A 21,782-nucleotide genomic window follows, 5' to 3' on the forward strand; every position below is an offset into this window, starting at 1 on the left:
CTAACCCAAGTCAGATTAAAAACTACTTTCTGGTTAGGTTTGAGTCAAAACACTTCCCCACGTAGTATTAGTCCTAGGTTAGCTTTGATACCACTTATAACACCTCGGATTCTCACCCAAAAGTGCTTGCTAAAGGTGACATATAGGCTCATGGGACTAAGTAATATACCCAATATTTCCCCAGTAGACTACCAATATGGGATTGGATTGTGACAAGAGGGTGGGTCAGATAGGGAGCTTAGTTTAGTGAGTTGACCTGACAATGTGGAGGAGGTCAAGGTCAATTTGAATATTCTTTGGGAGGAGTTTATATTAGGTTCTTGCCTAGGCGTTCTTCATCTAAGGATGGCTATGGTAATATAATCTCGAAGTAAATAAAGGCTTTTATTGGTGGAAGAGAAATTATTGTTTTAGTTTGGGTATCTAAATGTGAATTTAGGCCTTAAAGCTAAAGAGGAGGTTTATTTGAATCTCTGTGGTATAGCACAAAATGTTTGATACTAAAGAACCAACATGTGCAAAATTTGAGCTTAACTAAGATGAGAATGTTATGGTGGATGCGTGATCACAAGAGAAAAAACAGAAAAAACAGAATTAGAAATGAGAATATCTATAATCAGGTTGAATAGCTCCTACTGAGTATAATATGTGTAAGATATGATTAAGACGGTTTGATTATGTGAGAAGAAGAAAAATAGATGCTCCTATGAGGAGGATAGATGGAATGGAAGAAGTTAGTAGACAAAATGTAGAGAACGATTGAGAAAAATTTGGCAGGAAGCTCTTGGGCATGACTTGGATTATAAGAGTCTTATAAAAGATATGGTCATAGATAGAAATGATTATTAACAAACTAAAATCTATGTAGTCAAATCTACATAGTGGGAAGAAGGCTTATTGTATTGTTTAATGCTTGAGAGCTTAATTCATGGTTTGATTTGCAAGGTGAACATTGAAAATTTACTTGGGATTTCAAGTGTGCTGGAGGTTTACCTCTTGCCTACTAATCTGGGTGCCAGGTGGATCTTTGCTTTGATAAGAGTGAGAGAGTGTGTCTGGGGCTTCCTCTAGGTTCTTCTTTTGTAAGCCATTTCAGTGTGGATGGAGTATTTGAGAAATTTGAGAAGCATTTGGCTTTGTGTAAGAGGGTAATATATCTCCAAGGGTCAACTTACTCTTACCAAGTGTGTCCTTTCTAGTCTTGCAACTTATTTTGTGCCCATAGTTGATGTGCTGACTTTTGTATCTAGGAGGCTGAAAAGCTTATGAAGAATTTTCTGAAAAGCTTATTTTGTGCCCTTCTTCATCCTATGGACGGTGCTTGAGTATTTCAGATTTATCCCTGTTAGCAAGGCTATATTGGAAACTGGTTGGGAGGTTTCATGAGAGAATGGTTGTTTGTTGACATGAGTGGTAGTGCAAAAATTGAGTTTTTTTTTTCCCTTTTTTTTGTTGCCCCGGGGGGGGGGAGATATTTGAGGTGGGGGTTGGAAAAGGTACTTTTAGGATGTAGTTCTGGTTCCCTATAATGTAGGGTATGGTTGTAGGATCCATTTTTGGCAGGATGGTTGGCATGATTAGACATTGCTCTGGGAATTATGCTACGCAAAGATGCTCTTGTAGCATACTGTTGGATCTCATCAGGGATGGAGGGTTTGGTTCCCCTTGTTATGAAGCATTTGCAGGATTGGGATGTGGAATGAACGGAGACTTTGTTGACATCCTTTCAGTCTAGCTTGATCTTTACAAGATGCTTTGGTTCCATGACATTGAAAGCGTTGCCAAATGGTGGCTTCAAATTCTTTTCCTTCCACTTTCGTCTTTCTGCTTGTGGTTGGTCTGATTTTCCTTGGAAAGGGCCCTAAGGGCTTAAGTGCTATCACATACTTCTAAGTCGTTGCTCTATGTGTAAGCAAGAGGGCATAGGTGTCAATTTCTTGATTGATTATTATGCAAATTTTAGGTATAGAGTTTTATCTTTTCTATCTTAGGAGCTGCTTGAATGTTGGAAGCTAGTGTAACGTCTCTTTTCATCATCGGTCTTGTGGATGTTTTAGGATTAGGAGACTGGAAATCCTAAGCAATTACTTTCTCTATGATGTGCGTTTGCTGCGAGATAAATAGATGTTCTTTTGATGGTTTGGAGGACTGAGCTCTCAGTCTTAAAGATATATAAATATATATATATATATATTTTGGTTGGTAGTTTATTTTCTTGGCTTGGAGAAAGGATCCCTTTTACCTGTCAGTTAATGATATCTGGAGGATTTTTATACTGCTAGTGTACAGGGGTGCAACCACCTTGCTTGGTTCTCCATTAATTGAACTTTTAATCTGTGTATTAAAAAATGTCTTTAAGTTTTGTTGATAATTTTGATATTGATCAGAATTAAGGTGCCCATAAATTCCTCTAGGACACTTTGATTTGATGAAAATTTTCTCTAAATCCAATTTAATACACATGATGTATAGAACATTTTTCTCTTAAATCAAAGTGCAGATTAAATTAAGCTACGGAATAACGACTCTATTGAAATGCACGAAGTCTAATTGGATATTGGTTTTCTTGGAAAATTGTTACTGGACCATCTATCCTCCTATTTTGTTTTAGTCCTTTGCTGTACTGGTATTTCCTTATAAGTTTTATCTGTTGATCTGGCAGTAGTGAGGCTTATGTCAGCATGTAGCATCATCATTGTTTTCAATAAAGGAATGATATGTTAAGATGTATCATTATGGAAGGCCTGCTTGTTGCTAGCGTTATAAGTTTAAGCATCTCCACCATCCATTTGCAGAGCTAGGGCTTTCCAAGACCTAAAGCCCAGAAAAATTATCAGAGCGTCTGTTGGCTGATAGCCAGCATTTGAGTATGCTTTTGACCTGTATAAAATTTGGTTTAAGCCTTTATAGTGCTATCCCGTAATCTGGTAAATAATTATCTGCAAGGGATTGATTTATGCATATATTCCGGCACTCATTTTGTCCCAATAATATACAGGTGAATGCTAGTGCCCAATTCTGTGGAGTGGCTGAAATGGTTGGACCTGTAGACTTTGATAAAAGTGTCGACTACTGGCAGCAAGACAAATGGAGTGGCCAGTTCCCTGTCAAGTGGCATATCATTAAAGATGTTCCGAACAGTCAATTTCGCCACATTGTGCTTGAAAACAATGACAATAAGCCAGTAACCAACAGCCGAGACACTCAGGAGGTAAGAAGTCAGTTTGAAATTCCAGAAATGTGTAGAATCTTTCTTGAGCCACAACTTGAGGTGGCAGGATAGAACTAATATTTGAAAATTTAAAATATTAGTTGGAGAGTTAATCTTTCTTGAGGTGCAGATCACCTCGGTTTCTCTCTATTTCGTATACCCCTTGAGATCTCTTCTTTCTTCTTATTATTTTGCTCTCAACGAGAAACAACTGCCTACACGTATCCCTCAACTTAAAACCATTGCAGGTTAAGCTCAAGCAAGGTATTGAAATGTTGAACATTTTCAAGAACTATGAAAGCGAGATGTCCATCTTAGATGATTTTGACTTCTATGAAGACCGGCAAAAGGCGATGCAAGAAAGAAAGGCCAGGCAGCAGGCCAGCTTGGTAGGCATGGGGGTAGTTGGAGGACAGGAACAGAGAAAGGTTGTCGCCTTATCTACCGACAATCTGCTCAAGCCAATGTCCAAGAGTTTTGCTCAGGTTGTCAGGCTGGAGGAGTTTGGTAAAGAAGGGCCAGTGGTGACCGAGAGAAGTGCCTCTGCATCCGATGGCTCCATCAACAACAGAGTTGAAGACAATGGTATGTCGGCAGTGGTGTCTACCGCCATCTAGGCAAGTTGTTCGCGCGCTTTTGGTTGTTTCTGCTGGATATGGGGAAGTTGGCATCAGAGTGGGCTATGAAGGGGCCTCCTCCTCCCGGTGAGTTGTTGACATGGCTGGCTGGCTGGCTGATGGACGCCCGCCCTTTCTTGTATATTTGTTGCATATCCCTACTGCTGAATGCTGCTTCTTCCCTGAGAGTGCTTTGTTTTTTATTTTGTTTTGTTGTTTTGGGGTTCATTTTCCTTCCTTCCTTCCTTCCTTCCTTCTTCCCTTCGCGGGGCCTGTTTTTGCTTTTAATATTGGGGGTATGAGCTGTTAATGAGAAAATATATTTCTGGAACCTTCTGAGCCCGCGATGTCGATGTCTCTTGGTACTGTAAATTTGACCAAATGGATGCAGCAAAGAGCACTCGTTTTTCATGTTGCATTAGCTTTTTTCTTTTTTGTTTTTTTTATCAATCCAGAAATAGCATGATTATTATATTTTAAAAACTCTGTACTCGGTGCTAAGACCATGATTAAGTCTGAGATTCCTTACTCAAGACACAAACTAATATCCTGTTGGCTGTTGCTTCACAAATTTGCTTCCACTAATCTTAAGATGTAGGAGGATGGTATTTATGTCTTCTTATTTCGATTTGGCACGTAATTAACAATTTTAGAGGGGATGATGAATATCATCTTGCCCAATATATAATATACTGTGATAGAGCAGAATACTGTGGCTTGCATGAATGATGTCATGATTGTCGTCGTGGAATATCAAAGACTTAGAGAAATTTCTGGTTTGTTCTCGATGATGATAGCATATTTTATAATAATAATATTATAATATGATATGTTTTAGAGGGAGATAGATCTGAATGCATTTAGTTTAGAGTATGGGAGATATTTCTTTCAAGAACTCTAGAAAGTGGAAAATAAAAAATTTTCCATAAAAACATTACAATGATCATTTCATTTGTAACTATCCAAATCAAGAGTTCAATACAAGTCATTGCACCTCTCCAACTTTCATATTGGATGAAATGTGTGCTTTACTCTTGATGTTTGTTTGATGGAAAAGCTGGAAGTATTCTTAATGCTTTAAAAAAGCAAAGTAAATATATATATATATATATATTTTAAAGTTGTATTATATTATTCTTATTATTAAATAGTATTTAGCGATATTAAACTTTAAAAGAAAATTATGATACAAACAAAATTGTTCGTGAACAGTTCAAAACTTCAAAATACCCCTCCCTTCTCTCTAAACTGATTTATCAGAATATTACGAATTTTTTAAACTTTCTTGTTCTTTATATTACAACCTGTTTCTCTTTTTATCTCAACTATCCATATGTATATGTTATGTATACACAGGTGGGGAAATGCAGGCCATGACCCTCTTGAGTCCTATACAAATTTATATCCAAGGATGGATATAAATTGATATTTCTGTATATAACCATATTCATTAGGGATGTTCACGGTGCAGTTTGATCGGTCTAAGCTCTTTTAATACGTTAAATTATATATGTGATTTTTTAATTTATTACTCTAAACTGTGTGATCTAATTTAGTCTTCATAAACCGCAGTTGCAAAATATGGTACAGTTTCTATGGTTTGTTCGAGCAGGCTTTCTTTTGGGCATGATAGATTTAACAAATTAAACCTACAACATTTTTGGTTGATCATTTTAATATATTTTGAGTTTTTTACTTCAAAATTAACTTTCTTACAAGGAAAAAAAAAGAAAGAAGAGAAACTATACTAGTAAATAGTTTAAACAAATTACAACTAAATCAAAAATTTATTCTAAAACATGCCATCACTATTAAAGTCCAAACAGCAAGCATGATAAACTTATTACTAATTACTAAATTTCAAACATCAAGCATAACCAATTAAAGCATAATCAATTAACTATTAATTATTTTTTTTATTTTTATATTGTTAGACTAATCAGGCAATTCGGTTAAAAATTGAAAGTGTTTTTATCAAATCGCAAATTGCACTATTTGTGAATTTCTCAAACCATCTCAAATCGTTTTCTTAAAAAAATCAAGAGGTGTGATGCAATAAAATCAATTTTTATGATTTAACGATATTTTTAAACACCCCGAGTTTTCCCTCATTAATTAGGGATTGAGTTCAAAGTTTGAGAAAAACTCTCAAGTGAAAAAAGCATAGTTGCAGTAAGGGTGTGAGGGTAGTATAGTAATTCTCATCCTAAACCTATATATATATATATACACTCATTATTTATATATCAACATTTTAAGTTATTATTTATATTTTAATTTATAGATAAGTTATTATGCTTGTAAATGATCAAAATATATTAAAATTGTTATTTTGATTTTAAACTTTAGTTTTACAATCATAATTTTTCTCTTTTCTAAGAAGAGAGTTATGATCTTAATTATATGTTATAAGTTGCTACTCTTACTAATTTTATTTTGATTTTAATCCTACATTTGAATAAAATTTAAAGTGAGTTTAGGATGAATTCAATGTAATTTTACTAGATAATTTAATAAATGGGGAGATGGATTGGTGTTGATTTCCACTCCTCAACTTGATTTAGGTTCATGGATGACTCTCGTTGCCCTTCACCCAATCAATCCATCATTTATTTTTGGAATAATCACTCTTATGCACCTTTTGATGTTGGTGCCCTTGATTATGCCAGAAGAAGTAAATCGCAGGTTAATCCTTTGAACCTTGTGCAGAGCAAAAATTGAACTCGCAACCCACCAGATTAACACATATATATTATTCATCCAATCGCTCAACTTATGTCCTAAAGTCTTATCATTCATTCCTAGTTGTACAAGCAATGGATGGACTGAGCATTGAGCATTGTAGTGCAGTAGTTCCCCAAATTTTTATCAATCTAGCAATGATTATCAAAATTACCATTGAGCATTATTTTTACTAACTTTGAATTTTATTTATGTATTTATTTAGTATAACTTGTATACCTATTCTCTTATGGATTTAGTATAACACACATATACACACGTATATGTTTTCATATTTATTTATAAAAGTATGCATACTTATTACAACCAAGACTTGAAATTGCACGTTTCATATATCTTCTAATAGGGATTAGTTTTTGACATATAAAACTTTGATTACTGGTGATGTGTTGATGAAAAATATTTTTTTTTATAAAATTACTGGCATTAGAACAGTTAAAATTAATATATTTGATGGCATTGTTAGAATTTTAACTAATGTCAGACTCGTTCCTGACCTTAAGAGAAATCTTATCTCATTGAATATTCTTGATTTGAATGGATACAAGTTCATTAGTGAATATAGAGTCATTAAGGTTAATAGAGATGCTTTTGTTGTAATGAAATGTCAAAAGCAATATGAAAAATTATATGTTCTGTAGTGTTCTACTATTACTATTTCTTTTTTGTCAAATACTAATATCACTAAATTGTGGCATATGCGTTTTAAACATATGAAGGAAATGGATATGATATTTTGTTTTTGATATGGTTTTAATGATGAAAAATAACTGTATTTTAATGATGAAATTATTTTGTTAATGGTTCTTAACTTGGTACTCCTAATTAAATTTATATGTTCTTTTAAGCACCAAATTGAAAATCAATTTCATTATGCAAATACAATGCCAAAAATCTTATTCTCAAATTTCTTGATGGCATTTGAAAAATTATGTTTTTCTTTGATTAAAAATGTTGTATAAAAAATAATTTTGCATGTGCTTAAAATTGTAGCAATTTTCTTATTTTGCATAGGCAATCTGTTGACCACTTTTAGTGTGTTGTCGACTGTTTTGGACAAGTTGTTTACCGACATTCTTCTGGCTGTCGACCGACTAAAAGTCATGCTCTTGGTAGTTTGTTGTTGACCGCCTCTACATCATGAATTGTCGATCGCTCTTCAATACTGTCGACTGTTCTTTCATCAAGTGTTGACAGCCTTTTGAATTTGAGAACTAACTTGCTGACTGATCCTTTAGATATGTTAACTGTTTTTATTGCAAAGTCTTTCAACGACTAGTTTCTCAAGTCATCAAGTGCAGCTACCTACCATAAATCGCTATATTTTTTAAATAGCTCGCCAAGCACTATAAAAAGAGGTCTTGTGGATCATTCAAGATATCTAAGAGAATTTAGTACGAGATTTTAAGTGCTCAATCTTTCATATACTCAATTGTTTATCATTTTTTTCTCAAAAGACTTTGATTATTATTTGTACCATTTTGTTCAAACTTTATGTTTATTTTGAGAGATCTTGTAACTAAGAATATCTATTCTTACATCCTCTCTTTTGTATCATTCTCGTATTTTATAGTTTGTGAGCTAGAGAACCTATTGGGTTTTGGTAAAAGGTTTGTATTTCTATCAATATTGTTAGAGGGCCTACCAAGTATGGTAGGAAATTTTAGTGGATTGTTTGAAGACTCTTAATGAAGATCTAAGGGAGTAGATTATGCTAGATTAGCCAAACTACTATAAATCGCTTGTGTCCCTTTTGCATTTATTTTGATTGTGTTTCATTATTTTGACATTTCATTTCAAATCCTACTAAAAAGTTTTTAAATTTTACAAACACCCAATTCCCCTTCTTTCTCTTAGGTTGTGATGCCATTGCTATATGATCCTAATAAGATATGGTTGAATTAAGTAAAAGAGAACTTCTAAAAGAGCAAAGTACTAGAAAATTAGAATAAGAACCAAAAGAAAAAGAAGATTGAAAATTCTCTTTCAAAGTCAGACTACCAAAAGAAAGTTTGAAATATGCTAACTTGTCGGAGAGACATTTTCTATTTCCTCTAATTTGTTCTCTCATTTTCTCTTTTCTCTTCATTTACTACCCTAAAAAGTGTAATAAATGAAGAGTTATAGGATTTTTTAAAGTGCAATATTTTAAAATTATATTAAAAAATGAGTTTGCCCGACATACTTATGTTAGACGACCTATCCCATGAATGAGTTAAGCCTAAGCTAAGTCATTTTCTTAGAGCCCATAATTGAGTCATCCCAACTTGTTTGATATCATAATTATATCTTAAATCACATCACACAAATATTTTTTAGAAAAATTGGAGATTTTAAAATTCCAGTTCATCCTCATTGGGTTATTTCATGGGTAACAAACATAACCCATACTCCAATATAGATTTGGTTCCTGATGATGCAGAGCCGATCACCTTCTTCTGTCTCGGACCAAGTACCTGCAAAAAAGGGGGGGGGACTCGCTCCCGTGATCCCTCCGACGCTTAAGTCAGTTCACGGATTTTTGAGGAGTATAATAGTAATGGAAGATAATAAAATAGTCCTTTAGGAATCAGATCCCCATACCTGTAAAGACTGTGCTCTATTTATAGATGTCCGTTAGCCTTTCCCTTAGGAGATAAGATATATTTCAAAAAGAGAGGTTGATCCCCTTTCCATGGGAAGAAAAGATAATATTCCCTAATAGAGATAATTCTTGGGATATTTAGAGATATTATTGGTTGATTGAATATTCCTCTTTATCTCTTGCCAGTTCAAAATCATAATAAAGATTATAAGGATAAGTAGAGCTCCTAAGACTTGACACGTGGCGATCGCATATTGGCCTTTACTGGCACACATGGCTCCAAGTTAATGGTAACCTCCCAGGGGTAGTACAGTAAAATTGCCCCCCTGTAAATATTCCTTCATCACTTGCCCCCCACTCCTTGAGCTGATCGAGTGAGGAGGTTGGGCAGTTGAAGGAGTAGTTGTCACTGTTTTTCTGAGCCTCTGTAAAAAAGTTCTACTAAAAATTGGGTTAGCAGTCTCAGATGCTGAATTCGCTTTTTAAGTCTTCCAGTGCCCTTTCACTCTTCCCATGCAGAGGGTGATTAGGTCGCTCGAGGTGATAGAGACATTCGGGGATTTTTCTATGGTAGAAAGGGAACAGCTCTTAAATTAGTATATATATATATATATATTATCATTATTTTTGGCCTAAGGCCGAGGCTATGCTGGTCAAGGCCGCATTCCTCATCTTTGGGGGCCGCTGGCCGAGGTTATGGTGGCCGAGGCCGCGTGCCTTATCTTTAGGGCCGCTGGCTGAGGCTATGGGGGCCGAGGCCGCTTGCCTTATCTTCGGGACCGTTTGGCCGAAGCTGTGTTGGTCGAGGCTGTGTGCTTTTCCTTCGGGGCCATTGGCCGAAGCTGTGTTGGTTGAGGCTGCGTGCGTTGCCTTCGGGGCCGTTGGCTGAAGCTATGGTCCCCTTTGGTCTTCGTTTGGAGAAGGTTCGTAGCCTCCGAACTGATGCCTTTTGGTCTTCATTTGGCGGAGGTTCGTAGCCTCTGAACTGGTGCCTTAATTAGTAGGGGTGGTCCCCTTTGGTCTTCATTTGGCGGAGGTTCGTAGCCTCCGAACTGGTACCTTAATTAGTAGGGGTGGTCCTCTTTGGTCTTCATTTGGCGGAGTTTCATAGCCTCCGAACTGATGCCTTAATTAGTAGGGGTGGTCCCTTTTGGTCTTCATTTGGCGGAGGTTCGTAGCCTCCGAACTGGTACCTTAATCAGTAGGGGTGGTCCCTTTTGGTCTTCATTTGGCGGAGGTTCGTAGCCTCCGAACTGGTACCTTAATCAGTAGGGGTGGTCCCCTTTAGTCTTCATTTGGCGGAGGTTCGTAGCCTCCGAACTGGTACCTTAATCAGTAGGGGTGGTCCTCTTTGGTCTTCATTTGGTGGAGGTTCGTAGCCTCCGAACTGGTGCCTTAATTAGTAGGGGTGGTCCCCTTTGAACCTTCAGTTTTGAGCTGTCAAGAGTTCGAGGATCATAAGTGATCATTTGTTTTTGAGTGTTCGGGGGTTCGGGGCCCCCCGAGGATCATATCTAATCCTTTGTTTTTGAGTGTTCGGGGGTTCGAGGCCCCCCGAGGATTATATCTGATCCTTTGTTTTTGAGTGTTTGGGGGTTCGAGGCCCCCCGAGGATCACATCTGATCCTTTACTCTTGCGTTGTCAAGGCATTTCAGACCCTCGGTCTTCATGTGCACATGCTGGCTTGGATTGTAGTTGATGACGGGATTTTAAAGAATATCCATATTTTATTTTCGGCGAAATGCCTACTTCCACAATCCGAAATAACATCCATATTTTGTTTTCACGGTTCGGCTTGATGCCTACGTCCGCAATCAGAGATAATGTTCATATTTTGCCTTCGCGATTCGGTCTTGATGCCTACATCTGTATTCCGAAATAATGCTCGTATTTTGTCTTCGCGGTTCGGCGAAATGCCTACGTCCGCAATCCAAAATAATATTCATATTTTATTTTCGCGGTTCGGTCTTGATGCCTACGTCCCCGATAGCCATCTCTACCGTCTTGTCATGCAAAGATGCATCATACTAACCATTGGCCATCTCTTTGAGGGTTCGGAGCTAGCCCAATTTGGCCCTTGCTGCCGTCATGGAATAAAACCCCCATGGGTAGAAAAAGATGCTATGCTTATTGGAAAAGCCCTTTATTGACGTTGTAGCCCAAAAGATAGGCCAGAAAAATATAATGTATACAACATGAACAAAATCAAGCTTCATCATCTTGAGGTTTTTGACCTCAACAAGTGCAATTAATAAGCAACGATGATAAACAAACACATAGACTCAATGGATTAGAAAAATTAGCAGTACCTTGCTGCCGTGAAACTTCATCCATTGATTCTGCTTGTCTTTTTTTCCTAGCCTCTAAAAGGTTTTATTTTAACATAAAGCCGCATAAGATGGCAAAATCAAGCCTCATAGGATCTATAAAATAAGATGAACATCTTCTTTCTCCTGGATTACCGCTCCCAATTTCTTCTCCCATTTTTTCGGAAGCCGTTAATGAGGTCACATAAGAGCCAAGCTTATGGGAAAACAGCGAAAATTGACACATACAAAAATTGATCTTTACACACATAAATTAATAGTTGATACGCATAGTGCCTTCATCTATTTTTTTCCTTTTATGTAACAGTGATCGATGTATAAATATTAAACCAGGGAGCATACCGTTAATGAGGCCACATACGTGAAACCTTGTCTTTCCCACTCAATCTGATTGTGCTTCGAGTGGCTTGAGATTATACTTGGCAGACAAAAAGAAAAACGAGGGCCCCACGGTGGGCACCAATTGATAATGCGGAACCAATCACCTTCTTCTGTCTCGGACCAAGTACCTGCAAAAAAGGGGAGGGACTCGGTCCCCGTGATCCCTCCGACGCTTAAGTCAGTTCACGGATTTTTGAGGAGTATAATAGTAATGGAAGATAATAAAAGAGTCCCTTAGGAATCAGATCCCCATACCTGTAGAGACTGTGCTCTATTTATAGATGTCCGTTAGCCTTTCCCTTAGGAGATAAGATATATTTCAAAAAGAGAGGTTGATCCCCTTTCCATGGGGACAAAAGATAATATTCCCTAATAGAGATAATTCTTTGGATATTTAGAGATATTATTGGTTGACTGAATATTCCTCTTTATCTCTTGCCAGTTCAAAATCATAATAAAGATTATAAGGATAAGTGGAGCTCTTAAGATTTGACACGTGGCGATCGCATATTGGCCTTTACTGGCACACATGGCTCCAAGTTAATGGTAACCTCCCAGGGGTAGTACAGTAAAATTGCTCCCCTGTAAATATTCCCTCATCAGTTCCATAAGTCTCTTTGTTTTTTTTTTTTTTTTTTTTTTTTGGGTGAGGAAGGGGAGAATTAGTTTGTATTCAAAATTTAAATGGATGCGACTTTATCTTTTCTCATTAATATTTTTTTTTTTTTCAAATTTTGTATATCTATTTAATTTTTTTTTATGTTTTAAATTATCTTTTAAATCTATCTGTTGACACACATTTTTATTACACCCCGCATCGAGCGATAGGAAGGTTCGGGACAACTTACCTTGATGGATCTATGCGAACTTCCCGGGGGGGTCATCTATCCTTGGGCTTCTCCAGGTCCACTTGAGAGTTTTTTACCTGAATTCAGTCCAAAAGGTATCCAACTGATGTTATTTCATTTCTTACTTATTCTCAATATATACTACTCTTCTTTGGGCTCTTGGGATATTACACACATCGTGTCATCATCATGGGACCCACAACTACAGGTCAACTCTTAGGTCTTGCCCTTCAACGGCCAAAAGCCCCACCACACTTATGAGCCAATCGGCCCCTTGGCTCCCCTAGTACAGGGGGGTGATGGGCGGTTCCTCAAAGGGTTCCCATAGATGGGGTCAAATGTTAACACACATTTTTGTAATACCTCACATCAAGCGATAGGAATGTCTAGGACAATTTACCTTGATGGGCTTATGCGAACTTCCCAGGAGGGTCACCCATCCTTGGACTTCTCCATGTTAAGCACGCTTAACTTGGGAGTTCTTTACTTGCATTCAGCCCAAAAGATATTTAACTGGTCTTATTTCCTTCCTTACTTATTCTCGATATATACTACCATTCTCTGGGCTCTTGGGGTATTACACACATCGTGTCATCATCAGCTCGCAAAGAAGACCACGAGATAAAATAACCGGATCTGATGTCTACCTATCCTTATCTGTGGAAAGTCAGTCCCCACATGGTGCGGAACTTTTACTCCCTGTTTTATGGAGATAATGACATATTGTCTCTCACGATATGGCCCCACTACTTTAAACTGTGTAAATTGCCAATATCTCACACTATAAATAGGGGATCAGAAAGCTATTGTACAAGGAAGATAAAAAAAAATATACATATTGTTACTTTGCAAAAATGATCAGAGAACGGTCACAGACTAGACATCGTTGTAGTAGAAACATCATTGTGATCAGAAGTTAGACATCATTGTGGTAGAACCGCGTAAAAAACTTTTGCACATTGTTTGTTGATGGTGTTATTGTTCTCATCCTCTCGTATTTGTGATTATTGGATCAGTACGAGCCCACCAATCTTGATCGAATATTCCTCGACGTTGACACTATCCATGTTTATTTATATACATATAGACTATAGGGGGTGACCCATGCCCATGTTATGAATGTGTAAAAAAAATAAAATATTTTAATAAAATTCAGGGTGTGATTTATTTTTTAATTTTTTAGATAAAATTTAAACAAAACAAGGTTTGGTATATTAGTAAAATTATTTGAAAAATTAATTATTATTTAGATATCATAATGAGCTCAAATCTTATTAATATAGTTAATTTTTCTTTTTTAATCAATATGCATAAAGAATATTTTAGAAAAGCACTTTATAAACAAAATCACAAGATGTATACACACATATATATATAAATACCTGAATAGATATACTTCTAATTATTTATTAGCCTTCTAATCCTATAGATCTTAATAAGGTTTGTATCTAAAATTTGAATAAGTGTAGTTATATCATTTATCTATTTGCATCCCTAGCTAGCTATGATATCTAATACTAATAAAAACTAGTTATTCCTACTTGGTTTAGGTTAAAATATTATTTTATTATCTGTTATCTTAATTTATATGTTTCTAATTATATATATTGCAGATATCCATCCATATATATAAATATATTCTTTTTTATATATATTTGGTTAAAATTTTGGGTTTTTACATTCAAACAAAATTTGGTCCAAATTTTGTTTTTCCTTTCTTTGTTCTAATTATTTTTCTTCTTGTTCTCTCATTTGTGTTAATTAACCTTGGGTCTGAAGCTATATATTGTGATAATTAGTGAAGCCTATGTGTGTCCTCTATTTCCCATTTAATTTAATTTTTTTGTCTAGCTAGCTAGGTACCCTACCATGCATATCATACAGAACTTCAAAAGGTGTCATATAGAAGGATTGTTTTCCAAGGTTGTAAAATTTAACATACTAGTGTGGCTAGCATGCAAATATTTAAATGTCATCCAAGTTTACTATATATATATATATGCCTAAGTAACACTATCTATCTATCTATCTATCTAGTTTATTGGTTTCTCTCGATTTGCCACATAAATCTTTGATGGCTCATGCACATATTCTATTAATTAATATCAACTTCCGGCTGTTAGTTTAGCTAAAAAAACACATAACCACGTGGATGGGGGCAGGAGTTGGTAACAAAATAAAAGTCATTGTGTATGATCATGAGAAAATGTGTTGATCCTTGTGTTTAGAAAAACAACAATGCTATAAGAACAACTTGGTGGACAACTCTTAGTTTAAATTATAAATATACCTTTTAACTTTTTAGCTTAAAATGAATATCTGCGTAAAAGCTTCTTCTTCCTCACCTACTTTCTCTCTCTCTCTCCCCACCACATTGTGTCCTCCATCTTTGGCTACCCAACTTCTTCCCCTCTCTCTCTCTTTCTCTCACTCATTTGCTACGCTTCTTCTGGTTATCGTCTGTCGTTATTCGCCTCCGACGCAGTCATATCTGTTGTCGCCTCCATCACATTTGCCTCGTTGAAGCCTCTACGTACCATCAACGGTTCTTGTCACCGTTCACCTCTGTTGCAACCTCTATCATTGTTTGTTTTCGCCATTTTAGCCACCATCAACGTTTTCATCTCATTTCTCTCTCTCTAGGTCTTCTCTTTCTCACCCACAGCTTCTCCTCTCATATCTCCGTTTGTTGTTTCCTGTTGTTTGTAGCCGTTGCAGCAATCGTTGACGTCTCAATCGTCGATCGCCTCCATTGTTCTAGTCGCTGTTACTATTATCAAAACATATATATATATATATATAAACCCAAATATTAAATATAACTTTACATACTTTTTATTTTTTAATTTAAGTAATACAAATAAATAATAATATAAAAAATATATATAATTATTTATACATAAGATAATTATAAAATACATAAAATTTTATCTTTTGTATAAATGATAAAAGAGAAGAAATATAATTATATTGTGATGAATATATGAATATATCTTTTTATTAAAAATAAATATTATAATATTATAGTTTATAGTTTGTTTTTCATTTCATAACTTAAAAAGTGAAAGGAAACTATAAAATAATTTTTTAAAAATAATAAGGCAAACTATGCTCTTAAAAGTTTCAACATCCAAAATGTTTTAAAATTTTAAAATGAGTTTAATTTGACTTAGATAATTTTTGTATAATATACTTTTAATTTATAGTTGTATTTAAAAAATATATTGTATATATATTTATATTTAGATAGAATATATTTATTCTATATTTCTATTTTAAAAATATGTATATTTAACCCGAAGTTGCAAACGAAAACGGAAACAACAAATTCAACGATATTAAACAAGTAGTTTGTATAATATCAGTGTTTAACGACATTAATTATGACATTAAACACAAAGTTGTTTCCACGAACACACACTCCCATAACGAATCTGTAAGTGTTATAATAAACAACATTTGCATATTACCAAATCTCCTTTCTAACTAATACAATAACCAAATCCATCATTAAAGTGAGTGATTAAGTGGGGCAAGAAGAGCTTGATGAAGCAATTAGTGGCCACATACATACCCAGAAAACTAAGATGACTCCCATAAGTGAATATATCTTGATAAAATTTAGTATTTTTAACTTTCATAGAGATTTTGTATACAACTTATAGAATAAACTCATCATTTAAAATAAAAAGAACAAACAAAGATTTAAAGGAATCATCCATCATCATCAACAACTGCAGCAACAGAAGAAGAACAACCCAAATATATACAACCATTGAAATATTCAATCCGTAGCATCCACCTACGACTAATCTCTTCGGCTCGCCCAGTCTTCACCCCGTACAAGCTTATCTTCTCTATTGCTCAACCAAATGCCTCAAAGAACATGCTTTGATTGGCTACGAACTCCTCAACATAATGCCTTGTCCTCGAACCCGAGAATAGGGCTCGATCCGTCACTGAGAGCCCTAGCCATTTTGGCAAGTTCTGGAAATACATGTTGTCGAACTTATTGGGCAATAGGAGAGGAAAAGCCACAGGTGAAAATGAGAAGATCTAGAGAGACAGAGATATGGAGGCCTCGACGGGGGTTGGAACGGCGAAGGCAAACAGTGACTAGAAGGAGCGTAGCAAACACCGAAAAAACGAGGAAAAAAAAAGAGAGAAAAAGGGAAAAGAGAGAAAGAGAGAGAGAAAAAAGTGGATCGATGACAGCAGTACTGCGACATCACGCCGGAGATGGACACGTGATGGAGAAACAAAGTGAGAAAGACATAGTAGGTGAAGGGGTGGGTGAATGAGAGGCCGACAATGTTGAGATGCACAGGGAAGTGAAGATGGTGATCCTTGTTGGTGAGGATCGACGATAGAAGCACCACAACGTCATGCCAAAGATTTTCAAGTGGTGGAGAGATAGAGAAAGAGAGATCTCTAGAGGAGAGAGAAAGAAGAGAACAATTGAAGAGAGAGGAATAAGTGGATGGTGATTCAAATTATTTTATTTCCAAATTATCATGATATTTGGAGGCCAAAATATCAGGATGATTTGAGAATGTCAATAAAGTCATCAAAGTGTTTGTTTATCTAGCATTGTCCTTATAAAATTTAAAAAAAGACGTGACGTGATAGCCAAATTGGGAAAATTAAGGTGGCGGAAAAAGAGGAAGGGAATGAGAAGGGAAGTACTAAAAATTAAGAGGCGAGGCATGGATGTCTCCATGGCATTGGCAGCTCTTATCCTCTTGGAAACTGCACCTCCAAGCTGCACGCCATGGCTGCCTCCCGTTCTTCACCATTCTATTCTTGGGTGGGAAAAACAAAACTAACAAAAATTTTATTGAAGAAAGGAAAATCAGAAAAACAAGCCTAGCTAGCCGGCTAGATGCCGTCAACTTCAATAATATTCACATTTCCATCACTTTCCGGCCATTATTCCATCGTTCTCGGGAGGAGCACCCCCGGCACCGGCGTCTCCGATTCTATTTGGCCGTCGACGTTTTCCACCCAGCAGCCATGGCCATGGGCGCGCATCCACCTGTGCGCGCACCATTCTTCCTCTTCTTCTTTTTCTTCTTTTTTTTTTCTCCGGCCGCCGGCGCCCCTCCTTCCGATACCGACGCCTTGTTGAAGTTTAAGACCAGCCTCTCCATCCCCAGCGATATGCTGGCCAGCTGGACGCCGAACGGGGCGCCGTGCCACGGCGACTACGCCAACTGGGTCGGCGTCATCTGCGTCAGCGGCAAGGTCTGGGGCCTGCAGCTGGAGAACATGAACCTCTCCGGCGACATAGACATCGACGCGCTTCTCCCCATGCCGTACCTCCGGGCGCTCAGCTTCATGCGGAACAAGCTGGAGGGGCCCATTCCCCCCTTCAAGAAGCTTGGCTACCTGAAGTCTCTCTTCTTGTCCGACAACCAGTTCTCCGGCGAGATTCCCGACGACGCATTCTCCGGCATGATGTCGTTGAAGAAGTTGCACTTGTCGAACAATCAGTTCTCGGGGTCCATTCCGAGCTCGCTCACGCGGGCGCCGAGGCTTCTGGAGCTGTGGCTAGACGGCAACCAGTTTTCCGGCAAAATCCCGAACTTTCAGCAGAAAGATCTCAATGTTTTCAATGCGTCCAACAATCAATTGGAGGGTCCAATCCCCTCTCGTCTTAGTAGCTTCAGCCCCACCTCGTTTTTACGTAACTACTTCTTCCCCAACCCACACACACGCACACACATACCTCCTACTGTTTAGAATTTGAGTCATTTGCAAGAAAATTTACATTTTTTCACCCTGAGACAAGGAAAGGTACGGTGTTTGAGTTTAAAGAAAATAAATAACAAAAATTTAGAAATATTTTAAGTCAAACAAGTCAAACTACTATATATGTACCTTTACTAGTTGGAAATTATATTATCAAATTAGCCCATATTATGAAGTTTTGGTACACGGGATACTTTGATGAGAAAAATCAATGTAATTCTTGAAACCTGAAATACACATCGTGATTCAGTGAAATTTATCCTTTTTTAAGTTTCGGTTGGATACTAGTTGATTATTGGGTTTTATTTTTCCTTTGTTTCTTGCAATTTGAGCAGCCAACAAAGATCTCTGCGGGAAGCCTCTGGACGTCTCCTGTAGGCCGCCGGGGAGCCGGCCATCGCTGCTGAAAATAGCCATGTTGGTGGTCTGTCTCCTGCTCCTTCTGGTGGCGATCCTCGCCCTCTTCCTCGTCTTCCGCCTCCAAAGGAAATCCCAAACGCCGCAGCTCGGCCGCGCCAACTCCGCCTACAACGATGCCAGCCGGAGCGGCGCCATCGTGGCGGCGGCAGGCACGATACAGAAGCCCAGCGGAGGAGAGCGGCAGGCGTCTCTGACTCGGAGGAACTCGAGGAAGGCGGAGCTGGCGGCGAGTGGCAACAGCAGCAACAAGCTGCTGTTCGTGAGGGAGGACAGGCCGAGGTTCGACCTGCAGGACTTGCTGAGGGCGTCGGCGGAGGTGCTGGGCAGCGGCAACTTCGGGTCGTCGTACAAGGCGGCGCTGGTGGACCGGCAGGTGATGGTGGTGAAGAGGTTCAAGCACATGAACAACGTCGGGAGGGAGGAGTTTCATGAGCACATGCGGCGGCTGGGCCGACTGAGCCACCCCAACTTGCTGCCGCTTGTGGCTTACTATTACAGGAAAGAGGAAAAGCTCCTGGTTTTTGACTTTGTGCACAATGGCAGCTTGGCCAGTCACCTTCATGGTAAGAATCCCAGTTTTATACAAGGATCATGATGCATGCATGTGTCACTGTGTCAGTCATATTTGTGCTCTTTTGGACTTAATTACGATTAGATTTAAACCAACTTAATTCATCATAAAACAAAACTCAGCCAAATTAAATTTGGGTTGTATCGGTTGAATCTAGATTTTAAAAAGAGCCCTACGTGAATGTTGTGGTTATTTCAGGAAACCACAAGCCGGGGCTCGACTGGCGGCGGCGGCTGAAAATAGTGAAAGGAGTGGCGAGCGGGTTGCTCTACCTCCACAGCGAGCTGGCCAGCCTCATCGTCCCCCACGGCCACCTCAAATCCTCCAACGTTCTTCTCAACGAATCCTTCGATCCCCTCATGATGGACTACACTCTGGTTCCCGTCGTCAACCTCGAGCACGCCCAACAGATCATGGTGGCCTACCGGTCGCCGGAGTACACCCGGAACGGCCGGACCACCAAGAAGACCGACGTCTGGAGCCTCGGCATCGTCATCCTCGAGATCCTCACCGGCAAGTTTCCGTCCTACTATCTCGCCCAAGGCACAGCCAATATCGGGGCCAACCTGGCGAGCTGGGTCGACTCCATTGCCAGAGAGCGCCAGAACGCCGCGCAGCTCTTCGACAAGGGGATGGCACGGCCGTCGAGCAGCGAGGCGGAGATGATGAAGCTGTTCGAGATCGGAATGGCTTGCTGCGAGGAGGATGTGGCGAAGAGGTGGGATCTGAAGCAGGTGGTGGAGAAGATTGAAGAGGTGAAGGAGATGAGTTGAATGAATTTATGGGGGCTGCCGATGATGATGATGAGTCTAGATGGCTGGTTTTTATGTAGCTCGTGATATTTTTAAAGAATTTTCTTTCCTTTTTCTCAGGAAATTAAGGGGAAAAAAAAAGCGATTGATCTGTTGCTACAGCTTGATTGTGATGTTCATGATGATGATGCTCAGGGTGGAAAATGTTCTATAAAAGCAGGAAAAGTTGGTCTTGCTGTTTGTGCTTTCCCATTTTTGTTTCATTTATAACCATCTGAGACAGTTAAGTTAGGTAACGACTTATGTATATATTATTATCATATGCACATATACACACATATATGTATATGCAGTTAGACTTAGAAGGTATAAGGCACATTTTTGCCCTTGAAGTTGGGACTTTTAATCATTTGTGACTCTAAACTTTGAGGCCATCTCTCATGCCCTTCGAGTTTTAGATAAAGCTATTTGTATAGAAAGAGATATACAAAAACTTTACGAAAAAATAAAATGACAAAATTACCTTATGATATGACCCAAAAACATACACACACTATTTCTCTCTCCTCCGTCTCTCTCTCGCCCGTGTCACCCTCGCCCTAACCACTTGCCAACTGCTACCGCCCATTGCACCTCGGTTGATTTGGGTGATCGTTGGTTGTTAGAGGTTGCAGTGGCAGAGGCGAGGCGGCAAGGCGCAGAGGCAAGACGGCAAGGTGCAGAGGCGAGGCGATGAGAGGCAGCGAGGAAGGGAGGCGCAGAGACGAGGCGGTAAGAGAAGAAGGCGAGGAGAGGCGATGGTGAGGTTGCAGGCGAGCAGGGAGAAATGAGAGAAAGATAGAAAGGGGTGAACAAATCGCGATATATCACACCTGTAAAAGGGTTTTGTAAACTCCTTCTGTACAAATAGCTCGATCCTCGAGTTTTAATTTTGATTTTATCTCACAACTCAAAATCGAAATGTGTGAGCATGAGATACACATGCATTGTCAGTGGGCCGCTAGAGAGGGAGGGGGTCATCGATGGCAGCTAGCAACTGACCAAAACAGATCGACGATGAGGCAGGGTCAGTTGCAACAAAGCGAAGAAAAAGGCTGATGGTCACGATGTAAGGGGAAGCGTCGAGTGGTCAGCCTATGATAGTGGTCGCGATGTAGGAGTGTCAAGTGGTCGACGATGGCAGTCAGTCGAGCAAGGACCCAAGTCGATGGTGGCGTCTACGACAGTGGATGCTGGCGAACAATGTTCTGTGAACGATCGTTCAACGATTGACGATGAACGGCGTACTATGAACAGCGTATGCAACCACCGACAAACAGAGATTGCGTACACCACCATCGTTCATCGTCAATCGTTGTTCAACGTTAATCGTTGATTGAACAGTGGTCAACGGTGACGTATATGACAGTGGTCGCTAGCTGACCTCTGCCCGCCTCCCTATGCCGGTGTCAAAATTAGTCACTCACCCTCCTCAACTGGTAATTTCACATTGCTAGCTGGATAATGAGATACATAATAAATTCAAAATTCAGACTGCAAATATATAATATGTTTTAATTTAGAACTTGAGGTACCCA

At 38.6% G+C, this 21,782-nt stretch overlaps 2 protein-coding genes across 3 annotated transcripts in view; both read left to right on the forward strand.

Annotated features, from left to right (window-relative positions):
• Positions 1-4,239, forward strand: part of LOC127789980 (YTH domain-containing protein ECT1) — a 39,901-nt gene extending 35,662 nt beyond the window's left edge. For both annotated transcript variants that reach the window (XM_052319138.1, XM_052319137.1), the window contains exons 7-8: positions 2,999-3,211; positions 3,460-4,239. In XM_052319138.1, coding sequence (XP_052175098.1) covers positions 2,999-3,211; positions 3,460-3,828 — 582 coding nt within the window. In that variant the 3' untranslated portion in view covers positions 3,829-4,239. The remainder of the gene's footprint in view (positions 1-2,998; positions 3,212-3,459) is intronic.
• Positions 4,240-17,421: 13,182 nt separating this feature from the next.
• LOC127790909 (pollen receptor-like kinase 1) lies at positions 17,422-20,226 on the forward strand. Its single transcript, XM_052320640.1, has 3 exons — positions 17,422-18,397; positions 18,798-19,445; positions 19,652-20,226. Exons 1-3 carry the CDS (start codon positions 17,422-17,424, stop codon positions 20,224-20,226), a joined length of 2,199 nt encoding a protein of 732 aa, XP_052176600.1.
• The last annotated feature ends 1,556 nt before the right edge of the window (positions 20,227-21,782 follow it).

The sequence above is a fragment of the Diospyros lotus genome, chromosome 14 (assembly GCF_014633365.1).
Source record: "Diospyros lotus cultivar Yz01 chromosome 14, ASM1463336v1, whole genome shotgun sequence".
NCBI classification, from domain to species: domain Eukaryota; kingdom Viridiplantae; phylum Streptophyta; class Magnoliopsida; order Ericales; family Ebenaceae; genus Diospyros; species Diospyros lotus.